Source organism: Balaenoptera musculus, chromosome 6 (genome assembly GCF_009873245.2).
Source record: "Balaenoptera musculus isolate JJ_BM4_2016_0621 chromosome 6, mBalMus1.pri.v3, whole genome shotgun sequence".
NCBI classification, from domain to species: Eukaryota; Metazoa; Chordata; class Mammalia; order Artiodactyla; family Balaenopteridae; genus Balaenoptera; species Balaenoptera musculus.
The window spans coordinates 94,279,685-94,306,239 of record NC_045790.1 but is presented as its reverse complement, the minus strand read 5'-3'; the positions used below and the strand labels follow the sequence as shown (position 1 = coordinate 94,306,239).

Sequence of the window (26,555 nt, the reverse complement as noted above, 5' to 3'; positions counted from 1 at the left end):
TTGTATGCACTAAACTGTTAACAGGGATTATTTCTAGGGAGTACAATGAGGGGATGGTGAGCAGGAAGGTGGCGGACAACCTTTACTTTTACAAAAAGAGCCAAAATGTGCTCAAAAAAAGGGACTGGTTAACTTAATATACCATGAAGTTATTAATAAAAAGAGTGGTGGTGGTGTAGAGCTTTTTGAGTTAACGTGGAAGAATGTTTATGGAGGAAAAACACTGTTACAGAACTTTATCATGAGTCTGAACCCCCTCCCCACTTCGTTATTTTGGGGGCCGTATACACATGTGCACAGAAACAAGGCCTTGGAGGGTGCACGCTCAACCGTACCTGTTAACCATAGTTTCCTCAGGGGAGTGGGATGCTGGGAGGGGAGGCAAGGCCTTTCATTTTCATTTTTAAATTCTGAATCATTTGCAGTTTTTACAAAGATCATGTATAATCTCTATAATAAAAGCAATAAAGGACATAAATGTCTTTAATGTTGTGTAAGTACCTTTTACTTGCCCAAGTTACATCTGGAATGACATATATTCATTTTTCAAGACATTAACTAGGGCTTTACAGATTTCTTTTAGGGATAAAGGCAATTTCAATTCAGTTAGGATCTTGATTTCTTCCTCTTATACCAAAAAAAAAAAAAAAAGTGTATCTGACCTTGTACCTAATTTATGACAGTACTATCGCTTAAAGTACAGCAATTATGCAACCCCTTAATTTGAATTCCATATTGCAAGTGTTTTTCACTAAATGACCTCACGGACAAACTGAAGGCATAAAGTTAAAATCGCTATATTCAAAATAAATTACTCGGGTTACCAAAAAGAACGTAGGGATTAGAATTAAAATCTAAGAAAACAACTCCTATAAGCATATATACTTGAAATTGAACTTTAAAAATCTTGGCTTATTGAACTTTAGTGGGGCTTAGTGATCTTCCCTCACTCTGTAGTCCTAGTCTAGTTTCGAAGAGCATCAGAAACCTACACTTTATCACTATCTTTAAGTAAAAAAAGGCGCCCTGGGCACCGGGGCTCGCCCGGGACTTAGTCAGCGGCGGGGCCGAGAAGTTCGGCGGGAGGCGCAGGGCGGGGCTTCCTCCCGCCGACTCCGAACCCGGCTCAACTTTTCCGAGTCCACGTCTCTTCCTTCGGAGAGGCGTGTTTCTCCAGGTCGGGACCAGCCAACGTGACAACCACAGATCTTTACAGAAAGAGCTCCCGTCCCGCCTCGAGGACCTCCCCCCGGCCGGGGCAGCCCGGACCAGCTCGACCAAGCCCCTCACGGACTGCAGCGCGCGGCTCCCCGAGGCCGAGCCCGCCTCTCGCCTCGCTTCTGGGCGCCCGCGTCGCGGCGCCGAGCGCAGCATCCCCGGCATGGAGACCGGCTCGGACTCAGGTCAGAGGCCTGCGCGTCCGCGTTCCGGAGGCCTGAGGCGTTCCGCGTCGGGGCTGCCGGAGGCTGCGCGGGCAAGGAGGGGCGGCGAGGAGCGGCTAGGCCGGGCCGCCAGTGAAGGCCGCCGCGTGCCGGGTCCGCGCAGGGAGCGCTCGCGGGCCGGCTCCCGCGCGCGGGGCGGGCGGCGGCAGGTGGGCAGGACGAGCCGCGAGCGAGCGAGCGAGCGAGGGCGGGCGGGCGCGCGAGGGGCCCGGCGGGGGGGCCGCTGGGAGGATGGCTCAGCTCTTTCTAAATATAAAACCGGCGTGAGTTGGGCGAGCGCGGCGCTGAGCCGCAGAGCCGCCGCGCGGGCCGGGCGTACCGGGCCTCGGCCGACGGACAGCGGCGGCTCCGCAGAGGCGCCGGACTGCCGGAGCGCCCGAGTCGCGAGCTCGCGGGGGACGGCGAGAACTACGCGTGCAGCGAGGAGGACGCAGGCGGCGGCGGCGACGGCGGGCGGGCCTCGTGGGCGCAGCGCGGCCCGCGCCGAACTACCGGAGGCGGCTGCCGGCCTGTGCTGCACCGAGAGCGGCGAGCCCCCAGTGCCGCCCGTCCGTGCCCTCCCCCTCCGGCCCCTCCCTCCCTCCCTCCCCGGCGCAACATGGCTGCGGCCGCCGCCTCCGCCTCCCAGGACGAGCTGAGTAAGTGCCACGGCCAGCCTGCGGCCGCGAGCCGGAGCCGGCGCAGCGCCGGGCCGGGGGCGGCGGCCGGGGCCGGGCGGGAGGGCCGGGGAACAGGGCCGGAGAGCAGGGCCGGGCTGGTGGGCGGGCGGCGGCCGCGGCGTGCGGGGGGCTGGGGCGCTCGGGCCTGGCGGGCTGGCGGGCGGGGCGCCGACCGCCGCCGGCGTTTGTAGGCCTCAGGTTTGCACCGTCACGTTGCGAAATTGAAACCGGAGCCCCGGGCGGAGCCACCTCTGTGTGCGATCCGCCCCGGCCTGGGGGTGGGGGGAGCCTAGCCCCCTGTCCGTGGGGGCTGGGCGGCCGGAGCCCCAGGGGGGCGGGCTGTGTCTGCCGTCCCGTCTGACCCCTCCGTGGACCCCGGGCCCAACTGTTAGGCGAGTTCTAGAAGTGGAGCTTTCGGGAAGGAGAAGGTGCTGTGTTGTGACACTAGAAATCAGCGGAAAGGTCAGGAACAGGCAGTGACCCTCAGGTGGAGCAGGAAGGACGGGCGGGCAGGGAGGGTCGCGGCGCTAGCCGCAGGGGAAACCTCGGGGTGACAGCGCTTTCAGAAAGGAGAGCCAGTGCACACTTGACCTTAAACGTTGCAGTTTTCCGGGGGACGGCGATCCACGCTCGGGGAGAGCGGTGGTCACCCTGAATCGCAGGCCACCTCGCCCGCCGCCCGGGTTCGCCTCGGTGCTTTGTGGGAAGTGTAGTCCCCGGGCGCCGCAGGCCCACGCTGGGGTCATAAAAATTGAATTTTCCTAAGACAGTTTCTGATTGCCTTTGGGGTGGTTAGGTGAAAAGCTTTAGGCTGAGGTGTTTTCTCAACGCTGCCCTTCAGTTTATGAAGAACAAGAAAGGTGTTATTTAGGGATGAGGTGGGTTTTAAATGGAATGAAGCCTGGGTGAAGTGTCTCAAGCCTTGTGAAGTTTCTGTTGTTACAGCCCTCTCTGAATTTTCATATGAAAGTAGCTATACGCACAATAATTTCTGTTTCTTTGGTGCTTGGCAGTTTAAAGATACTTTTATATACATGATCTCACTTTTGTCCTCCTAACAGCCTAGTAAGGCAGGTAGGTAGGAATTATCCTTGTTTTAAAGAGGAGGCAGGCTTAGAGAGATTAGTGCCTTGCTGCTTTGACACAATACTGGTGTAGCAGCAGTGGTGTTTGCTCATTTTGAGGCTGAAATAAAGAATTGGTGTCACCCTGGGCAGGATGGAGAGTCTTGAGTAGACAAGGTCTCATGCGGTGGTTAGAGATAGACAGGGCCTGATAGCCACAGAGTTGATTGCTTGTGTGTCAGTTCCAAGCTGGAGCACCACCAGGCCTTTTGGGGAGATCAGCTCCCTGATCTTTTTTCTTCCATTTTTTGTTACTGTGGTAAAATACACATAATATAAAATTTACCATCATAACCATTTTTAACTGTACAGGCCAGTGGTCTTAAGGACATTCATATTGTTGTGTAACCATCACCACCGTTTATCTCCAGAACTCTTTTCATCTTGCAAAACTGAAACTCTATGCCCACTAAACCCTCCCTTTCCCCCCTCCTCCCAGCCCCTGGCAGCTACTGTTCTACTTTCTGTCTCTATGATTTTTTTTTTTAAATAAATTTATTTATTTATTTTTTGGCTGCGTTGGGTCTTTGTTGCTGTGCGTGGGCTTTCTCTAGTTGCGGCGAGCAGGGGCTACTTTTTGTTGCAGTGTGCGGGCTTCTCATTGCGGTGGCTTCTCTTGTAGCGGAGCACCGGCTCTAGATGCACGGGCTTCAGTAGTTGTGGCACACGGGCTCAGTAGTTGTGGCACACGGGTTCTACAGCGTAGGCTCAGTAGTTGTGGCACACGGGCTCAGTAGCTCCACAGCATGTGGGATCTTCCTGGACCAGGGATTGAACCCATGTCCCCTGCATTGGCAGGCGGATTCTTAACCACTGCACCACCAGGGAAGTCTCTGTCTCTATGATTTTGATATCTCTAGGTATCTCATGTAAGTGGACTCATACAGGATTTGTCTTTTTGTGGCTGGCTTATTTCACTTGGCATAATGTCCTCAGGGTTCATCCATGTTGTACCATGTGACAGGATTTTCTTTTTAAGGCTGAGTAATATTCTATTGTATGCATATGTCATATTTTCTCTTCCATCTGTCGAGGGACACTTGGGTTGCTTGTATGTTTTTAGCTATTGTGAATAATGCTGCTATGAATATGGATGTACACATCTCTCTTTGAGACTGTGCTTCCAGTTCTTTTGGATATACCCAGAAGTGGGATTGTTGGATTATATGGTAATTCTATTTTTAATTTTTTGAGGAACTACCATACTGTTTTCCACAGTGCCTATACCATTTTATGTTCCCACCAGCAGTAAACAAGGGCTCCAGTTTTTCTAGGACCTCGCCAACACTTGTTATTTTCTATATTTTTGATAGCAGCTATCCCAGTGGGTGTGAGGTGGTCTGACGTTCCACTGCAAGATATCTGAGTTCATGTTGTAGCACTAAACACATTAAAATATAAATTACTAGTTGGAATGGGGAACAAAACTAGAGGAAGAATTGGATATCATTCTTAAGTGGCTGATGTATTTGTATATATGCGGTGTGCTCCTGTACATCAGGTACCTGTTAAAACATTTTTAGTTCTTCTGGTTGAGGAATTTATTGGCTTTAGCAGCTACTGGAAAAGTTAGGAAGAAATAATTCCAGTGCTTGCTTTTTCATTGTTTTGTTTGGTCAAGTCACCAGTCTTTGGCCACAGATGTCTGTTGACTTGGTTTCTGCATTTCTTCAGGAGAGCTTAAATACTTGGCACTTGGTACCTTGGAATAATTTAACTTGAAATCACACTGATATATACCGAACATGTATATAAGGAACTTCAAATAAACCATTTTCAGTTTCAGAAAGGTTATAATTAAAGGAGAGATGGCTGGTAAAAAGGTGCTTTTTAGAATTCTGCTATAAAAAAAAGGAGCTAAATATCTGAATATTTGCTGGCTATTATTTCTGACTAGTAGATGATAATGAAAGTAAACTACTGGATGCCAGCATTGGTTCTCCCCCTAATATTTTATCGTAAAACTCTTCAGAAATACAGAACAATTGAAAGTGAGCATTCATATACCCACTACCTAGATTCTACATGTGATATTTTACTTCTAGCTTTATCACATATCTGTCCATTTTCAAGCCACATTTTAAAATGTTATTTTAGTTATTTTATTATTTAAAAAAGATTGTGGTAAGATACACATACATAACATAAAATTTATCATTGTAACTTTTTAAGTGTACAGTTCAGTGGCGTTAAGTACTCAATCCATCTTATTTTGATGCATTTCAGAGTGAATTGGAGACATCAGTACACTTCCCCCTAAATGTTTCAGCACTAGCATTGTTTTAAGTGCTTTGTGTATATTCTCTTTTTTAAAGATTTTTTAATATTTATTTTATTTATTATTATTTATTTTTGGCTGCGTTGGGTCTTTGTTGCTGTGCACGAGCTTTCTCTAGTGGTGAGTGGGGGCTGCTCTTTGTTGCGGTGCGTGGGCTTCTCATTGTGGTGGCTTCTCTTGTTGCAGAGCACGGGCTCTAGGCGCATGGGCTTCAGTAGTTGTGGCACGTGGGCTCAGTAGTTGTGGCTTGTGGGCTCAGTAGTTGTGGCTCGCCGGCTGTAGAGTGCAGGCTCAGTAGTTGTGGTGCACGGGCTTAGTTGCTCCGCGGCATGTGGGATCTTCCCGGACCAGGGCTCGAACCCCTGTCCCCTGCATTGGCAGGCAGATTCTTAACCACTGCGCCACCAGGGAAGCCCCTATATTCTTTTATTCATCAAAATAATCCTAAGAGGTAGGTAAAGTTCTTATTGCTGTTTTATGGAGTGGAAAACAGTCATTTTAGGTTCCCAAGGTCCCTCAGCTAGTAAGTGGTGGAGTTGAACTGGATTCCAGGTGGCTCACAGGCACTCATAACCAGCCTTTAGGCTGGATTACCTCCGTGTACCATAGAGTGTTCATGCTGATGAAGAGATCAAATCAGATGCATTGCTAAATTCTCAGCTACTTGATGCTTTAATCCAATGATTTAACTGCTGTTTAACACTGCTATGGTGTCCAAAAGAAACATGAAAGTGTACTGATGGAATTATAATACTACTGAGAAGAAAGAGGAAGAGTACTTGTAAACAGATATGTAAGGACCAAAGCGTATGATTTGTTATAGTTAGTAATGCTAGAGTAATATTATCATTTTTGGTTCCCAGGTCTGTTATTTTGAGATGTATAACTCGTAACACTGCCTTTCTATACATTTTAAATCAATGCGTTTTACCTTTGCATTTGAAGTGATATACATGTCATAAATTTAAATGAAATCTGTAGCTGCTTTCAGTTGTATCTGATACTGCACTCTGTAGGAGCTCCTGAGAAGCAGAATTGACAGGTTTGTCTTTTACTTATCTCTTTTCTTTTCTTTTCTTTCTTTTTCTTCTTCTCTTTTTTTTTTTCGAGTAGTATCATAGAGTAGTATCATGTATGAAAGTTGTCAAAAGGTAAGCAGGATAATCTTGGGTTGGGGTTTGTTAAAATTTGTTATCCTTTCAAAATATCCTGTAATTGTCACTTTGAGTCAGGTGATTGTAATAGAATAATGGTAAAGCTAATGTTTTTTGAGAGCTTACCATTGTGTTCTAATCACTTTGTACAAATTAATTGATTGAATCCTTACAACAACCCTGTGACTTCGGTACTATTGTTGTCTGGTGTCGCTACTCTCATGTTACAGAGTTAGGGCTTGAACTCAGATTTTTTGATTCCAAAGTTTATTTTAATTCTGTGCTGCTACTGTACTAGTGTCTCTGAAAGGGAAAATATAGTTTATAAGAAGATCAACATGGCTTTTTTCCCCATGTCTTGCTAGCCTCCAGAAGAAACCTGCTATAGTGTATAAAATGTGGCAATATTCTGGTTCATTGAATAGGACATACTAGATTTGGGGGTAAGATGCCAAAATAGAGAACAATTAGTTCTGACTGTTAAAGGCAGTTCTGAAATCTAGTTTGTAAATTACTTAAGGTCATAGTCTGTAGTTTTCTTTCTTTATATTTAGAGTAATATAACTGTTTGGAATGGAATGAAATTCAATGCAAGGCATGTGGGCTAGTTTTTCTTCTAATATTATCCTCTGCCAGTTCATGGAAAAGTTGACATTGTAGTTATATTTCAGCAATGGGTAGGGAGATTTCTGACAGAGGGAAGGAAGCATTTGAGACTTTTCACCTGGTCAGCTGTTCAGTGGTTTCATGTTCTGGGCTTTATAATTCTAAGGCATCCTTAGAATCTGATCTTCATTGGGATAAAGACAGCTCATGAAGGAGCAACAGCCTATAATCTTAAAGCACATTGATGCTATTCAACTTGACCATTTGACACAGCCACTTCAATTGCAAAAGTTGGCTAGATAATCAACATGTCAGGTGTCTTCTGAGAGAGTCTCTGCCAGTGCCAGGCATCCTAGTGGCTCTTTTAGAGGATGAGATGGGGAAGCTGTGTGTGTAGCTGTGTAGGTGAACGTGATTCTGTGAGCATACTGAAACAGCCCCAGAGAGATGGCTGCTTTAATGACAGCCATATATGCAGCTGAGCTGAGCTATGTAGAAAGGCTAAGTCAAGCCTGTATTATTTTAATTTTGGGTACTTAGCCAGATCGGAAGGTTAAAATGGAAAATAGTAATGATATTTCTGTTTTTTATAATTTCTAGTTTTCCACTTCTACCCAATCTGGTTTTGAATTATGCTTTCAGTAAATTGTAATATTTAATAAAGGCCAGTGTTGGTGAGAATAGTTGGCACTGGGGCATTCCACCTTGTTCAGAAGATAGATGTTAAAATTATAGGCACTGCCAGTGTGCTCAAATGGTCTGATCTAAGTTGCTGGTCTCTGGTTTCAAGCCTGGCCGGTCTCTGCCTTGGTGCTTGCCATCTTATATGACTCCAGTTCTTTAAAAATGGAGTTACTAACATATGGTCCTGGCCTCACAGGGTTTATAATTCAGTGTAGAGGCAGATTTATATATAAATATAAATAGCTAATAGGAAGTGTGATACGAAAAATGCCTAACACAGTTCTTAGAAATGTCAAGGAGTGAGGATAGTATTCCAGGCTAAGGGAACAATAGCTTGAGCTCAGTCATAGAGTTTGAAAAATATTGTGCATTTTCAGGGAAAGTTGGAAGGAGTCTGATATGCTAGAATGGGGGTACTATGGCTGCATGAAGTACTAGGAAAGGAGTTAAAATTTGGAGTCTGAGACTTGGCCTTTTCTGTCTTTCACAATTTGGGATCTTGAGCAGATTATTTTACCTTACTAAGTTTAAGTTTCTCATACAATTGGGATAATTAGAAACACTCATAGTGTTGTTAGGCTTAATGTACATGTTAATGCACTGTATAAACAATTAAATTCTGTATAGATTATTATTTTTAGTGGAGGGGGTGGTAGGAGATAAAGCTAAGGAAAAGAAAGGTTGGGACCAGCTTGCCTAGGAATGCCAACACAACTAGTTTTTATTTATTTTTTTGGCTGCGTTGGGTCTTTGTTGCTGTGCGCAGGCTTTCTCTAGTTGTGGCAAGCGGGGGCTACTCTTTGTTGCGGTGCGTGGGCTTCTCATTGCGGTGGCTTCTCTTGTTGCAGAGCATGGGCTCTAGGCGCACAGGCTTCAGTAGTTGTGGCTCTTGGGCTCTAGAGCGCAGGCTCAGTAGTTGTGGTGCACCAGCTTAGTTGTTCCGCAGCATGTGGGATCTTCCTGGGCCAGGGCTTGAACCTGTGTCCCCTGCATTGGCAGGTGGATTCTTAACAACTGTGCCACCAGGGAAGCCCAACACAACTAGTTTGAACTTTGTTCTGTAGACAGTAGAGGACCATCAAAGGCTTTCAAGCAGGGGTGTAACCTGAGTAGACCTTTTTATAAGGATAACAGGTGGCAGTGGTATAACATTGATTGCAGGGGTCCAGAGACCAAGAGCAGCTAGACTAAAAGGAAGATATTACAGTAGCCAAGTTAGAAGAAACTTAGGGTCTGAGCTGGGATAGTGGAAGTGGATTTGACAGGTAATATAATCTAGAATCCCTAAAATATGTAGAAACTATTGGCTGAGTAGTGGAGAGTTATTCAACAGAAGGAGTTAGAGAGGATTCCCAGAATCTACCTAGAGATTAAGGGGGTCGAGAGTATAGCCTCTAGACAGATTTGGGGAGGTAAGAGTGGAGAGAAGAGAGAGCAGGTTTGTGTTCAAGAGATAAATCATTTGTTGAATGAATGGGCTGAATTATTGAGGCACCCATGTTGAGTTGTTTAGGGAGACTGTTTTGAATAGTGACTAAAACCTCTGGTGTTGAAGTCAGAACTGGTTTTGAATCTTGACTCTGCCACTTTTTAGTTTTAATGTCAAGGGATCTAACTTTTAAGCCTTGGATTTCTCATTTGTAAAATGGGATAACAAAACTATTTTATGGGGTTGTTATAAGAATGGGAAGAGATAATGCATGTTAAGAACTTGGTATAGTGTTGGGCACATGGATTACAGGTGTGTGGGAACTTTGGTTCTGAAACTTGGGAGAGTGGGGGGTGATGTGGACGGATTGTCCAGAGGACAGCTGTCTGGGGGCTATGAATATATAGGGATGAGAAGAAGACAGAAAAGAACCAGGGAAGGGGATCAGAAATGCCTAGAGAGGGCAAAGGTTTCCCAGGGTTATGACGATCAAATGTTTGCATTCTCAGTTGTTATAATGTGTTAATCAAGTGTGCCTATCCACTAATACTCTTCTTATAAAATTATTGTGTGAATCAGACACTTTGTTCTAATTTTAATGTAAGGTTTTGTATGTTTATGATATATATGTAGACACACACAATGTATGTTGTATTGGAGTTTTTTAGCCTTCAGTGAATAACTAGCAGTATATATGTATTTTAAGTATTAACATATTTGTTCTACACACTCAATTTTTTTAAATTGAGTATTGTTGATTTACAATGTTGTGTTAGTTTCTGGTGTACATCAAAGTGATTCAGTTATACACACACACATACACACATATATATACACATATATTCTTTTTCATATTATTTTCCATTATGGTTTATTACAGAATACTGAATATAGTCCCTGTGTTGTACAGTAGGACCTTGTTTCTACACACCAGATTTTATTTATGGACATATTCCTTACTATTTCTCCAATTTGGTAATCACTATGATTTCCCACCCTCATTCTGAATTTGCAAAGCAGGGCATCAAATTAGGAGCTCTTAGCATGGAAATGAAAAGTGTTTATTTTGTTTTTTTACATGGTAGCTATGAGTATAAATCTTTTAATTGTTTTTTTTTCCCCTGGTGTTCTAAATAATAGATTCTTTATACAATTGCATATGTACGAGTGGATGAACACACCATTGGTGATCCAGAGGATTTTTGTCAAGACTGGATAAACCATGTATCACATTGATTGTAGAGGTTAGTAGATTTAGTTCCTTAGGATGTGTGCATTTTTTGTAGTAGCATTTAAAAATGCATAGGTTATCAAGTAGCAATTTCCCCCCAAGATCTTCATGGGTTTTTCTCCTTTTCTAGCTATCCTGAGAGTATCAGTGAAGTTCATTTTAGTTTATATATGCTTGAAGCTTCTATTCTCTGTAATCACATAAACATTAATTTAAAAAATTAGCAAGCAAAAGATAAAACTTGAAGATGTTCTTTAGCAGTGTGTGCAAGGAAAAGGCTGTGGGTGTTAGTTTGCAAGTAGTATTGTCTGCCACGACCACGAAGTATGATTTTATGTGCTCCAGGAATGTCATCATGGATTTAATTGTTTTATTTGTGAAAAGAGGTAAGGAGAAAGGCATCATCATGGTATTTGGATATTCCCGATTCTGCCATTTTGACATGCACTGTGATGGAAAAGCCACTTAATTCTACAAGGCATCATCATGGTATTTGGATATTCCCGATTCTGCCATTTTGACATGCACTGTGATGGAAAAGCCACTTAATTCTACTTTGTTCTGAGGCTGAACAAGAATATGGTGTCAGTTTCACTCTTGGATGATATTGGATGGTCCTTTGATTGAAATTCTGTAAATTCAGATTGTAATTCTCTGATATCATGAGCTCAATATCCAGGGAGTACCTGAGATTTTGTAGCTTCAATCCAAAGGTGCATTTTGTTGCCGTCTTTCAATTTAACTACTGGATTCCCCTTCCCCCAGTGCATTCTATTGTTTTTTGGAGTGTATGTTGCTGCCAATGGTGTATGATGCCTTAATTCATTAGGTGGGATTTTGAGTTATGGAATGAATGGGATGTTTTATAAACCAAAGTTCAACTTTAGAATAAACTTTGACTTATTTTTACTATTTCACATATCTTCATTCCATTTTAGAGAAATGGAAAATTGGAAGGTTGGAGAAAGTGTTTAGAAGGGAAATGACATTATTTATGCCTAGATTATTTTTTAGAGCTTTTGGACCTGTATAGATGTGTTAATTGCCATATACCGAAGGCAAGCAGGTCAAACCACAAATGCTGGGATTTAAATAGTGACTTAAATAAAAGACATTCTAGAGTTTACACATCCAAATGAGCATTGTTCTAGGTAATTAGCCGCTTTGGGTGGATCTTAACTATCATACATTTGACTTGTATGCAGTCTGAACTCTTGCATAGAATGTATCATCTCCTTTAAGCTGACTTTCATAAGCTGAACTAATCTTTCTGCTCATCAGTTTACTAACACTGATTTCTAATTGGGCATCTGCCAGCTGCTGTATCTGGGGGAAAGGGCCTCCTTGGGAGTTGGAAGTGTTTGTGGACCTCAGTGCATCTGGAGTCTGGCACTTGTTCATTAAATCTAGGGTACAGATGAGCGCTGCTGTTTCCTCACTTGACCCAGCCCTGCCAAGCTAACTGTATGATGTCTTCTGTCCCCCCCTCTTTGTGTGTGGTGTTGCCGGGGGTTGGGGAGTGATGGGCAGGGGCTGTGTGTGAACAGGGAGGCATCGCCTTACTTTGGGCTGTACTGGGTTGGTAGGGGGCTTAAAGTAGCCTGACATCATATGCAAATGGCTAGGACTTCTGAAGTGGCAGAAGAAAGGCTTCTTTCCCCTTCCCTGGAAACAGTCTAGTCACTCGTGCATCCTGATGCAGGGGTTTCCACATTGGGGTATCTGCTTGGGCCCTGGGGCTAAGACTGGTGGGCTAGGGAACAGGAAGATGGCTTGTCTGATTGCCTTAGTTCTGGGGGAAAGGAGTATCAGCAGGGACTTTGTCAGCAGGAACCTCCTGCTCAGGACCTCATTGCCTGCAAAGGTTCTTATCTACTGACCCCTTGGTTCTTGGGCTGCCCTGGGTGGAGGGAGGCAACTCCCGCAGGAACCATGATGGATTGTCTCTTTCTGGGAATGAATCCTCCCCCAACCCCTGACTTACTATATTTGTGTTTACTGCTGGACTTTTCAACATTTTCCTTTTAATACATTGGTGTTTAATGAGTTCTTTTAAAAAAAAGTGGGGAATGGGGGAAAGCCTGTATTTAAAAACACAGAAGTGGACATCACAGTTCTAAGCATTAATTCCTAAAAAAGTATCCTACTGGCCTCATTTAGATTTTGCCAAGTATTAGAGTGGCATTTAGTGAATTGAAATGGTATATAGGAACCAATAGATGATGTGGACTTTAACTACCAGTTAGTATTTGGTTAGATTTTTAAAAATTAATCAATTTATTTTTGGCTGCGTTGGGTCTTCGTTGCTGCATGCGAGCTTTCTCTAGTTGCGGCGAGCGGGGGTTACTCTTCATTGCGGTATGCAGGCTTCTCATTGCGGTGGCTTCTCTTGTTGCAGAACACGGGCTCTAGGCGCGCCTGCTTTAGTAGTTGTGGTGTGTGGGCTCAGTAGTTGTGGCTCGTGGGCCCTAGAGTGCAGGCTCAGTAGTTGTGGTGCAAGGGCTTAGTTGCTCCGTGGCATGTGGGATCTTCCTGGACCAGGGAGCGAACGCATGTCCCCTGCATTGGCAGGCGGTTTCTTAACCACTGCGCCACCAGGGAAGTCCTAGATTTTTTTTTTTTTTTTTTTAAATTTTTATTTATTTATTTATTTATTTATTCATTCATTTATGGCTGTGTTGGGTCTTCGTTTCTGTGCGAGGGCTTTCTCTAGTTGCGGCGAGCGGGGGCCACTCTTCATCGCGGTGCGCGGGCCTCTCACTGTAGCGGCCTCTCTTGTTGCGGAGCACAGGCTCCAGACGCGCAGGCTCAGCAATTGTGGCTCACGGGCCTAGTTGCTCCGCGGCATGTGGGATCTTCCCAGACCAGGGCTCGAACCCGTGTCCCCTGCATTGGCAGGCAGATTCTCAACCACTGCGCCACCAGGGAAGCCCAAGTCCTAGATTTTTAATTCTGGTAGATTGATCTACCAGAAGAGATTGAGTATTACATACAAAATCTAGATGCCAGCTAGGCCTTCCTTATTTATTCTTCGTAGTTTTAGCCTCAGACTCCTAATTGCAGATTGTCAAAGTGCAGAGGTACTCACCCACCTACCCCTGCAATCTATCACATCCAATTTTTGTGAATTTTCTAGTTTAGTTTAACTTATGCTTTTCTTAGCTTCTGGGCTCCCATTTCTGAAAATGGTGTTTTGGTTCCACCCATGTCAGTTTGGACGTGAAACCCGCCTGTTTCACTGGTACACACACACACACAGTCCTCTTTTCCCAAGCATTTCAAGAATTCACTTAGCTCTTCAAGAGCTCTTAGCTCTTAGATGTGGTGAGTCATGGGGAAAGGGCTTGACTTTCTGCCCTTTCCTGGTCTGTCCTCCCCTTCCATCTTTTTTTTTCTCCTATCCTTCTCTTTGCAGTAACTACTGCACCCCTCCTGATTTAGAGCAGAATAGTTCTGTCACACAGTCAGACCTTCTGGAATTTCTCTCCTCCTCTTCTTTTTTTTTTTTAAAACCTTAAGCACTTATCATGACATTAAAAACATAGGGCTTCCCTGGTGGTGCAGTGGTTAAGAATCTGCCTGCCAATGCAGGGGACACGGGTTTGAGCCCTGGTCCGGGAAGATCCCACATGCTGCAGAGCAACTAAGCCCCTGTGCCACAACTACTGAGCCTGCGCTCTAGAGCCCGCAAGCCACAACTGCTGAAGCCTGTGTGCCTAGAGCCCGTGCTGTGCAACAAGAGAAGCCACCGCAATGAGAAGCCCGCGCACAGCAACGAAGAGTAGCCCCTGCTCGCCGCAACTAGAGAAAGCCCACGCGCAGCAACAAAGACCCAACGCAGCCAAAAATAAAAATAAATTGAAAAAATAAAAACTAAAAACATATAGTCCCTTTTCCAAGAGATTCTGATGTCAGGTGTTATGAATTGCCACTAATCCCCTCCTTTCCTTTGCCACAGATGTTAGATGTATAAACTTCTAAATGGCTTTTCCAAGTATGAGGAATTAATATTTCATACACTCAACAAATATTTGAGCAACTTCTTTCTATAAGGCACTAAGTTAAATGCTGGGATACCAAGAGACCACTTCACAGTTTCTCAACCTGAGGAGCTCTGGAGATGGATGGAGTAAATGAGTAGGCACTCAGGTGGAGTCACACCTCAAAGAGCTGTTATGGTCTAGGGAAGGGATGATTGGGCAGTTACATAATGTACAGCAAAAGATAACAAGTGCCAGGAGAGATGTAGAAAAGGTCTGTGGGAGTTTGTAGGGCCAGGATGGGATGTGTAAGTGTGGAGCATGTAGTATTTGAGCTGGACCTTGAATGGAGAGGATTTAGATATGTGGAGATGGAGAAATGGTCAGGAGAGGTTGGTAGAGTATTCTTGGATGAGGGGCTTGGTTGATCAAGAGAATTGTGCAAGAAGAACATATGGTGCACTTAAGAAGCTCTTGCAGTTTGGACAGCTGTTGGGGAGCAGTGTGATGCATGGTCAAGAAGGTCCTTTGTGGCTAGATTGGTCTACTCTTTTTTTTTTTTTTAAATTTTATTTATTTATTTTGTTTATGGCTGTGTTGGGTCTTCGTTTCTGTGCGAGGGCTTTCTCTAGTTGTGGCAAGCGGGGGCCACTCTTCATCGCGGTGCGCGGGCCTCTCACTATCGTGGCCTCTCTTGTTGCGGAGCACAGGCTCCAGACGCGCAGGCTCAGTAGTTGTGGCTCACGGGCCCAGTTGCTCCGTGGCATGTGGGATCTTCCCAGACCAGGGCTTGAACCCGTGTCCCCTGCATTGGCAGGCAGATTCTCAACCACTGCGCCACCAGGGAAGCCCTGGTCTAGTCTTAGGAAGGACTTCCTCTCATCTGATATTCACCTCCGGCATATGCTACATGTGCTAGCTGCTTATTTTTTAATGTACTTTTATGGAAGTAGATTTTTTTCCCCCCTTGGCAAAAACCTTCCGTTTACATTTGGACACAGTGTTAAGGTGGTATAAGCAAAAATGGGGCACTTACTGTAAGGAGTCATGGAGTCTTATGGAAATAAGAGGGACCCTCAGGAGGGGTTTGGAACTAAGGACTAGATGTCCTCCAGCTCTTCCACCTTCTCTCTGCACCCCCTGCCATTCTTTCTTCAGACCAGCTTCTTCTGATTTTGTGCTCCATGGCGTAGGCTGAAGATGCCCATGTCATATCTCCTGGCTTACTCTTAGAGGTTCAGGCACTCAAGGGAGGCTTGACTCTTTGGTCCCAATTCTGAGTTCCTGAGGAAAGGATAAATGAGTCAGGGACCATTCCTGTCACATTGGCTGTGGTCAGGGTACAAAGTCATGTTGTGCATAGTTATCTAGTAAGGCTTAGTGTCATCCCCGCCTACTTTCTCTGCCTCAGCTGTGCTGTAATTTAGCATACTAGAAGGAGCATTGGGTTTGCAGTTGACCGCCTGGAGTTTGAAACCTAGCCCTGCCACTTACTTACTACCTTTGTAATCTTGTTCAACATTCTCAGTGAATTCTGGGCTCTGTTTCCTTATCTATAAGTTGAAGCTAATATTACCTACTTCAATAAATAGTACTTTAGAGGGAGGTACTGTGTTCTGTTGTGCACTTGGAGGATAAAGACCTCTCTAGTTTCAACTTGTGATTCTTTGTGTCATTAGCTTGGTGACCTTTGGCAAGTCAGATCCTGAGCCCGTTTTTCATCTACAAATGCAGGTAATCGCTGCCCACCTCACAGTGTTTTTCTGAGGCTCAGAAGGCCACGTGAAACTGCTTTGTGACTATAATGTATTTACATATGTGTGAAGCAGAAGAAGTTAAATACTATTAGGGAGACTGTTTTCCTTGTGAAATTATTCTGTTATAGTCTAGTGTATTTTGGTAGTAACTTGACAGATCTTTCTCAAAATATCCTGTAACGTTGGATTATTAATTGATTTATAATGCAATGGGCAGTGGTCCAAGTATTTTCAGCTTTCCCTTTCAATCTCAGCTTCCACTTAAGGCTTCTAACCTGATTTATAATTTAAAATTTACTTTCACATTCAGAAAAAAATGATGTTCTTTGTAGAAAATTTAAACGAATGTAAAGAAATCTGAAACCTGTCACACTGAAATAACCATTTTCTCTTTTTAATTCACACAAGTAATTCACGCTCATGAAGTAAGTTAGTAATGACATAGAATTAAACCAGCAAGCCAAAAAAGAATCCTCTGAAATTCCACCACATAAGGATAATCACTACCTTAAATATAGCCCTTTCTGTAATCTTTTTGACAGTAATGTTTTTCTTGCATACTTTCTAAGGAATGATTTGATGTTCAGGTTGTCATGAAGAGGTGATTCATCTAAGGAAAGTGATTTATTGCTTTTTCTTTCCTTCTTTCTTTTTTATTTTTTAAAGTATTTTTTCCATAAGTGATGATATGAGTGAAAAGCCAGTATTTGCCTTTTATAATCCTGTGAAAAAAATAGCCTTTCTTCCTTGACTCAGAAGCCCAAGTTGTATTTTTTGGAGAGATATGAAGAATGAGTGATTTATGTGGACAGTTTTATTTCTCAGGAATAATTATATGTTTTCAGAATTATCAGTGGCCAATGGTAGATAACACTGAAGTGAAGTCCTTAAACCTTTACTGGTTATTTCTTCCTTGTGGGGTAGAAGGAAGGAAGGTCCCGTCTTTACCTTTAGATAGAGAAATTAAAGACAGGCGAATAATACGAATTAGAGAATTATTTAATGGAAAGTAAATGAATATATTTATTCTTTTTTTATATCTTTTTTTCTTTCTTTCTTTTAATATTTCTTTATTTATTTTTGGCTGCATTGGGTCTTCGTTGCTGCGCATGAGCTTTCTCTAGTTGCAGCGAGCAGGGGCTACTCTTGGTTGGGGGGTGTGGGCTTCTCATTGCGTTGGCTTCTCTTGTTGCAGAGCATGGGCCCTAAGCGCACAGGCTTCAGTAGTTGTGGCATGCGGGCTCAGTAGTTGTGGCTTGCGGGCTCTAGAGTGCAGGCTCAGTAGTTGTGGCACACGGGCTTAGTTGCTCCGTGGTGTGTGGGATCTTACTGGACGAGGGCTTGAACCCGTGTCCCCTGCATTGGCAGGCGGATTCTTAACCACTGCACCAACAGGGAAGTCCCAATATATTTATTCTTAGTAGATTTTTTTCCCCACAGGAATGTAATAGCTGACATAAGCTAAACTGGGATTTGTTTTTTTGTTTGTTTGTTCATTTGGGGATTTAAAAATCTCAGTGTTTCTGATATGTTTCCTTTGAGACTAAATGTTTTTTTAAAGACTATTTTTTAAGAGCAGTTTTAGGTTTACAACAAAATTGACAGGAAGGTACAGAGATTTCTCATACACCCCCTGCCCCCATATTTGTATAGCCACCCTCATTATCCACATCACTCAACAGAATGGTACATATTTTACAAAGGATGAACCTACACTGACATATCATAATTACCGCACATCCATAGTTTACCTTATGGTTCACTCTTGGTGTTGTATATTCTGTGGGTTTAGACAGATGTATGATGATATATATCCATCATTGTAATATCACAGAGAATATTTTCACTGCCCTGCAAATCCTCTGTGTTCTTCATATTCATCCTTCCTTTCCCCTTCCTCCCTGGCAACTACTGATCTTTTTACTGTCTCCATAGTTATGCCTTTTCCAGAATGTCATATAGTTAGAATCATACAGTATGTAGCCTTTTCAGATCAGCTTCTTTCACTTAGTAATATGCCTTTAAGCTTCCTCCATGTCTTTTCATGGTTTGACAGCTCATTTCTTTTTAGCACTGAGTAATAGTCCATTGTCTGTATGTACCAGTTTATTTATCCATTCACCCACTGAAGGACATCTTGGTTACTTCCAAGTGTTGGCAATTATGAATAAAGCTGCTGTAAACATCCATGTGCAGGTCTTTGTATGGACATAAGTTTTCAACTCCTTGGGTAAATACCAAGGAGTGTGATTGCTGGATTGTATGGTAGGAGTATGTTTAGTTTTCCTAAGTTGTTGTCTTCCAAAATGGCTATACCATTTTGCATTTCTACCAGTAAATGTTCTTATTTTTGTTCTACCATATTCTTTTTTTTAAAAAAATTTATTTATTTATTTGGCTGCATTGGGTCTTCGTTGCTGCACGTGGGCTTTCTCTAGTTGCTGGGAGCAGGGACTACTCTTCGTTGTGGTGCATGGGCTTCTCATCGTGGTGGCTTCTCTTGTTGCGGAACATGGGCTCTAGGCGCACGGGCTTTGGTAGTTGTGGCTCGTGGTCTCTAGAGCGCAGGCTCAGTAGTTGTGACGCACGGGCTTAGTTGCCACGCGGTATGTGGGATCTTCCCAGACCAGGGCTCGAACCCCAGTCCCCTGCGTTGGCAGATGGATTCTTAACCACTGCGCCACCAGGGAAGTCTACTTCCATATTCTTTAAGGTTCCTTTCAAGTTGTAAAATTCTGTGATTTAAATTTCTTTATCCTTGAAACATGGATTCATTTAAAAAATTTGCTCTGTATGTTATTTTTTCTAAAAAGAAATTTATTTTTACTGAAGAGTATTTGAAAAGTACATGAAAATATAAAGAAGAAAAATTACTGATGTATTTTCTTCTTTTTATATAGTATCATAAAACAGTTATTATGGTATATATATTCTTTTTAACTAATGAAATATTTCAAGTATGAAGAAAAGTATAGAGAATTATCTTACGAACACTTAGGTATGTCCCACTCATATTTGTCAAATCTGTACATTTTTTGCTATTAGCTTCAGGTCTTTTATTTATTTAGCTATTATTATTATTTTTTAACTTTAAAAAAAATTTTTATTTTAATTATTTATTTTTGGCTGCGTTGGGTCTTCGTTGCTGCGCGCGGGCTTTCTCTAATTACAGCGAGCAGGGGCTACTCTTTGTTGCGGTGCACGGGCTTCTCATTGCAGTGGCTTCTCTTGCTGCAGAATATGGGCTCTAGGTGCACGGGCTTCAGTAGTTGTGGCACGTGGGCTCAGTAGTGGTGGCTCACGGGCTCTAGAGCACGGGCTGAGTAGTTGTGGCGCACGGGCTTAGTTGCTCCACAGCATGTGGGGTCTTCCCGGACCAGGGATCAAACCCGTGTCCCCTGCATTGGCAGGCAGATTCTTAACCACTGCACCACCAGGGAAGCAGGTCTTTTATTTTTTAAAGACATAAACATTACTGATACAATTCAAACCCCCTGTGTTACCCCTTACAGATTTTCCTTTTCTTTCTTTTTTTTCTCTCCTCTCCCCTTCATTTTTTCTTCTCTTTTATCTCCTTGACCAAGGGTTGTCATTCCTGTGCTGTACATATCATAAGCAATGTATATGTTGCATTTAAAAACTTGACATAAGTGGAACCATAATGTACATATCCTGCAACTTGCTTTCTTTGTTTGATCTTAGTTTTTAAGATATTGTCATGTTGGTCCATGTGACATGTGACTCTTGCTTATTTTCATTGTTGTATGACCCTGCCACATTTTCTTTATCCATTTTCCTGTTGACTGACATTTAGATCGTTTCCTTTTTTTTTTTTTTTTGCATTTACTGACCCCGTGGCTATGAACAGTTTCTTACAGTGTCCTTGTGCTTGTCTTTCCCTGGGAGTTTTTCTCCAGGACAGTGATACACAAAGAAGTGTGGTCTGAGGACTTGGGAATTATGTCTTGCAAATAGGGAACTTGTGGCAGAATGTAAATCAACTCTCACTGTTAATTTATTTAACATTTCTTATCCTGGTAAGACTTTCTCAGTGAAGCAAGAAGTGTTCCTTCTCTCTTAGAGGGCTGGTGACAAACAGTTTGCAGCTGCGCTGCTTTGCAGCTGGGCACTGCTCTAGAGTATGGTCCCCTGGAGTAGGACTGCCAGGTTGAAGGGGATGTGCCTCTTGAACCTCACTGGAGACTACTTAACTAGAGATTTGTTTCTCAGAGATTGTATCCGTGTACAGCCCATCAGTGGTGAGCCTGAGTTCCTCTTGGTTGGTTTCCAGTCTTTGCCAACATTTGAAGAGTTTTTCTAATGTGTAGGGTGCGAAATTGTATCTCATTATTGTGTTAATTTTACGTATTCCTGATCAGTGTGACTGAGCATCTTTTTATGTGTTATTAAATGTATGACTCTCATCTCTGAATTGCCTGCTTATACTCTTTGTCCATTTAAAATCTTTGGATTAATTTGCTTTTTCTTGATTTGTAGGAATTTTAAAAGTATATTTACTCAATTTCTTTTCATTTAAAAACATTGTAGCTATTTATATCTTATTCTTTTACTTTATGGTGTGTTTTATGATATTTTAAAATCTTAACCTGTTATTTATTTTTTAAAATTTTATTTATTTATTTATTTATCTATCTATGTATCTATCTTTATTTATTTATTTATGGCTGTGTTGGGTCTTCGTTTCTGTGCGAGGGCTTTCTCTAGTTGCAGCAAGCGGGGGCCACTCTTCACCGTGGTGCGCGGGCCTCTCACTGTCGTGGCCTCTCCCGTTGCGGAGCACAGGCTCCAGACGCGCAGGCTCAGTAGTTGTGGCTCATGGGCCTAGTCGCTCCGTGGCATGTGAGACCTTCCCAGGCCAGGGCTCGGACCCATGTCCCCTGCATTGGCAGGCAGACTCTCAACCACTGCGCCACCAGGGAAGCCCAACCTGTTAGTCTTTAATGCCTTGTGCTTGAGTTTTAATTTTCCCTTTTCAGTTTTCTTTAAAAAGCTTTAAAATCTTGCTTCTTACACTTGTGTCATTAATTTACCTGCAAGGATTTTTTAGGTTTTTTTTTTTTTTTTTTAATTTTATAGCTACTTTTATTTTCATTTATTTATTTATTTTTGGCTGTGCTGGGTCTTCGGTTCGTGCGAGGGCTTTCTCTAGTTGCGGCAAGTGGGGGCCACTCTTCGTCGCGGTGCGGGGACCGCTCTTCATCGCGGTGCGCGGGCCTTTCACTATCGCGGCCCCTCCCGTTGCGGGGCACAGGCTCCAGACGCGCAGGCTCAGTAGTTGTGGCTCACGGGCCCAGCCGCTCCGTGGCATGTGGGATCTTCCCAGACCAGGGCTCGAACCCGTGTCCCCTGCATTAGCAGGCAGACTCTCAACCACTGCGCCACCAGGGAAGCCCTAGGTTTTTTTTTTTTAAATGGGCAAAAAAAATTTTTTCCAGTTCTTCCTGACTAGTCCATTTTTTTTCTTTCCTGAGTTGTTATGACCCCATACTCAGTTTTCTTCCTATTTTTGTCTGTTGCCTATCCTTCCCTTTTTCAGATTCTCCTTCCTCCATCCTTAAATGCTCTTGTCTTGAGCAGTCTATCTCTGGCCTTCTGTTGTTTTCTTTCTACTGCAGGTACCATACACGTGTGCTAAACCTGGACACCAGCCTTGCTTCTTCCTTCTCTACTCTATACCCATGACCACCAAGCTCTGGCACACAGTAGGGCTTCAGTACATACTTGAATAAGTGTGTGAGTGAATGTGTGATCTAGATAGGGGAATTAGTGCTTTACAGGGTGAAGATAGCAGGGTGCTGGGCCTTGATGGAGGAGAGAATTTGGCAGAGCAGGGAGAAGGAGGAAGGGTAAATTTAGTTTGACATGTTTGGTCTTAGCTTCTTATTCATAGTAGTGAGCTTTCTCTGGTGTTTTCTGACCTTTGAATTTGTACATTTTCCCGTTGTCATAAATACCACCTGAATGAGGCAAATTCTTATGACCTTTTGGTGATTCTCTCAAACAGGGCTCCCTGTAGAAGGTGCAGTATACAGGGATAGTATCATATAAAATACAGGGTCATCGTTGTAGACAGTTGCATGGGTAGGTAAGGGTTTTTAGACTGAAGGTCAGAAGGCCCTATTCTAGTTCTTGCTTGGCTGTAATTACCTCCGTGACCTTAAAACTCACTGTGCTTTTTTACATTCAACAGTCTTTCAGTCCTCTCCGACTCCAAGTGGAGTAGAAACCTTTCTTTGTACAAGTTTCATAATAAATTTTTTTTTCTTGACTTGGGCAGTAGTTACATAGGTGTTTATAATAACTCATTAAACTACACTTATGTTTTGTACGCATTTTTCTAAATGTTTTGTTTCACAATGAAAAAGATTTTAAAAACCCACAAAAGACTAGGTTTCTTACATCGCTCGTGTGCCAAAAAAACTCCAGCTGGATTAAAGACGTGGATACAGAAAGGAAAATCGTAAGAGCTAGAAGAAAACACAGATAAATATATGTGTCAGGGTTTCCAGGACCACCCCCAGGTTCCATGACTTGCTAGGAGGATTCACAGGACTCTGCACATATTTGTACTCATGGGTAACATTTATTACCGTAAAAGGATAAAAAGCAAAATGAGCAAAGGGAAAAGGCACATGAGGTGGAGTCTGGAGGAAACCAGGTGCAAGCTGCCGAGAGTCCTCTCCCAGTTGAGGCACATGGGACATGCTTAATTCCTTCAGCAATGAGTTTTGACAACACATGTGAAATGTTGTCTACCGGGGATATTCTTTAGAGACTCGTTACCGAGGGTTTTTATTTGGTGCTGGTCACATTGGCACCTTCTGCCTAACACGTACTAGAATTCTAGATTCTCAAGAGGAAAGCACGGTTGAGCATAAAGCATATTGTTTGCACAAACAGTTCAGGCACAGCGAGTAACTCTCATCAGCTCTGGGAATGGTGGGAACCCTCCTGAAATCCAAGTCTCCAGATGGCAGCCAAGGACCAGCCTTGGCAAACAAAGCCTTGTAAGGATAGCAGTCTCAGGCCCGCTGTGTTAACTCTTCTCTGCAGAATATAATATTTTTTATAATCCTAGAGTTAAAAAGGCATTTCTAAGCATGACTAGAAACTCAGAAGCCATAAAACAAAGGAATGGTAAATTTATGTTTAAAAAACTTAGATATGAAAAGAAAGAATGTGCTATAGAGTCACAAGGCATACTAGGAAAAAAGTATTTTAATGTATGGAAGAACAGGGGGTAGTTTTTTCAATATTGTATAAAAGCTTTTAGAAGTCAGCAACTCAAAAGAATAAAGTAATTTGCTGAAGAAGATATGTCAAATGACCAATAAGGGACTTCCCTGGTGGTGCAGTGGTTAAGAATCCACCTGCCAATGCAGGGGACACGAGTTCGAGCCCTGGTCCGGGAAGATCCCACATGCCGCGGAGCAGCTAAGCCCATGCACCACAGCTACTGAGCCTGCGCACCCTACAGCCCGTGCTCCGCAACAAGAGAAGCCACCGCAATGAGAGGCCCGTGCACTGCAACGAAGAGTAGCCCTCGCTCTCCGCAACTAGAGAAAGCCTGTGCACAGCAACGAAGACCCAACACAGCCATAAATAAATAAACAAACAAACAAACTTTACCTCAGTAATAGAAGATATAAAACAACAGTGAGATTTTTTTTAATTTATCATATTCAGCTAAGGTTGATTACTTACAATCTTTGTAAGATTGATTACTCATTGTAGGAGTGAGTATAGGGAAATTGGTACTTACATATACTGCTGGTGGTATAAATGAGCACAGCCTTTTTGAAGGACATTTTTCCAAAATCTCTTAAACTTGACACTCGTACCCTTTAACTCAGCAGTTTCATTTCTAGGGTTTTAGCTTACAGAAACCCATACAAGTGCACAGATACAGATGGATAAGGATGTTCTTTGTTTTTTATTTTATTTTATTTTTTTTAACACCTTTTTTTTTTGACATCTTTATTGGAGTATAGTTGTTTTACAGTGATGTGTTAATTTCTGCTGTATAACAAAGTGAATCAGCTATACATATACATATATCCCCATATCTAAGGATGTTCTTTGGAGCGTCGTTTGTGGTACTGTAAATCTGATAATAGCACAAATAGTTAAATAAATCATACTACTTCTATAGACATAGTTGCCATTATCAATTAGATCTTTATTTAGTGCTATGCAAAGATATTTAAGATTTTATACATATCCACACTTTTTTTTTTTTTTAGTGTAATTCTTTGGGTATTAAAACCTGACCTGAATGGATATGAGGTTCTTTATAATCTTTGACTATCCCACTTAGTGTGAGCATCGATACGTCTTATTGCAGTAATCTGGATGTATTTAATTATAGGCACTGCCCTAGAACACACAGGGTGGATAGGGTTATTTGAAATACACAGCATATACACTTTATTTTAATTCAAAAATCTGAAAAGTCCTGAGACATCTATTGCTCCAAGGGTTTTAGATGATGTGTTTGTGTTAACTAAAAGGAAAAAAAAGGCAAATTGTAAAATAGTATGTGTCATATTCCAGTTTTTAGGTTAAAATAATGTTAGTGTATGAATAGGAAAAAATAGTTCAGAATATATTCCCCACATTTAACAGTGATTATCTGAGGTTATAGTGATGTCTTTTAATTTTCTTGTAAGCGAAATTAACTCAATATGCGTTTGAATAAGAGGAATAACATCAAAATTGTGGAGAGGGTGGAACTTGCCCCTGACTCTAAAGTAATGTTTGTCGTACCTCAGATACTTTGGTGGTGACCTGGGGGATCTCAGTTCCTACAACTAAACACTGAGTCCTCGTGAAAGGTGAACTTGAGTTTTAGATTCCTTTTGAATTTTCAGAACTTTTGGTTACAGCCCTTCTTGTTTCTGAATAGACATGTTTGGGGGCAAAGGCCTAATTTGGATTGTCACTTTCACGGGGCTGAGTTTCCAGGGTTGAGGGTAAAGGCACAGGATTCACCTTTCTGTGCCGTTAACAGCAGAATTCAGGCACCATACTGTTGCTAAATCTTTGCCCATATTTTGCTAACTTTGGTAGGCTGAAAAAGTTAGTGGTTGATTATATCTGCACTTTTATTTACATTTCTTTTCATAAAGTTTGAACGTGTTTGATGATCGTTTATTTAAAGCATAGATGTTTGTCAGAATGACGCAGCAGTGTTACATTGATCTCCTCCTTTGCCTCTTCCTTGGGTATGCTTGACCTGTTTGACAGGGACCCCCGTGTGATGTTTGGTGCCCTTTCTTTCCATTCCCACATTCCCATCATAAACAATTTTACTGTGTTGAGGATGTTACCTTTTCCTTTCTAGTGAGGGAGAGTAGAAAGTGTTAGGTGCTATGCTGGGGATACATAGGAAGCACCCAAATGATTGTATGAAAAATGAGAAGGACCAGATACCACCTGTTTTTTTTTAAGCCTTTGGCACAGATTTTGCAGGTTAGTTTGTTATGAAGAATTTAACTTTTGGCCTTCTTCCACAGAACAGTTCTTCTAAGTTTCTGTAGCCAAAATCTGTAGGCAGTTTCCACTGCCTAAGATCTATAAGGTGCTGGGGCAGAGACTCCTTACCTGTTACTTCCATGGATGTTGTGGATTGAATCCACTGTTCCTAAGAGCTCCTTTTTATAGCAGCATTCAACTGTTAGCAAATAGAAGCATTTGGCCTGATAATCTCAAAGTCAGCCTTCCTGCCTTTCCTCCCTTCCTTCCCTTATTATTAATTTTAAAAGCTAAACTCAAGACTTTATTTGGATTTCATCAGTTTTTCCATTAATGTCCTCTTTCTGTTCTGGGATCCAGTCCAGGGCACCACACTGCGTTTAGATGTCCTGTCTCCCCAGACTCCTCTAGTCTGTGACAATTTCTTAGTCTTTCTTTTTTTTTTCTTCACGATCTTGAAAGTCTTGAGCAATACTGGCCAGGTAGCCTGTAGAATGTATTTTAACTTGGTGTTTCTGTTGGTTTGTTGTTTTACTCATGAGTAGATGAGGGTTATGAGTTTTTGGAAGGAATACCACAGAGGTGAAATGCCTTTCTTGTCATGTTAGTGACCCTGATACCACATGGCATCGCTTGGTTACAACAGTGTTTATCAGGTTTCGCCACTGTAAAGTTAACATTTTCCTCTTTCCCTCTTCTGTTCTTTGGAAGCAAGT

The 26,555-nt window shown here is 42.7% G+C and overlaps 1 protein-coding gene across 5 annotated transcripts in view; it reads left to right on the top strand.

Moving 5' to 3' along the window:
• The first annotated feature begins 1,055 nt into the window (after positions 1-1,055).
• Positions 1,056-26,555, top strand: part of ECPAS (Ecm29 proteasome adaptor and scaffold) — a 101,372-nt gene continuing 75,872 nt past the window's right edge. For 2 of the 5 annotated variants that reach the window (XR_005020442.1, XM_036856743.1), the window contains exon 1: positions 2,033-2,080. Coding sequence is in view for 4 of the 5 variants with exons in the window: in XM_036856743.1 (XP_036712638.1) it covers positions 2,041-2,080 (40 nt within the window). In the remaining variant the exon portion in view is untranslated. Of the gene's footprint in view, positions 1,404-1,724; positions 2,081-10,516; positions 10,621-26,555 lie in introns of those variants that run through there. The other 3 variants (XM_036856745.1, XM_036856744.1, XM_036856746.1) reach the window with 3 other exon arrangements.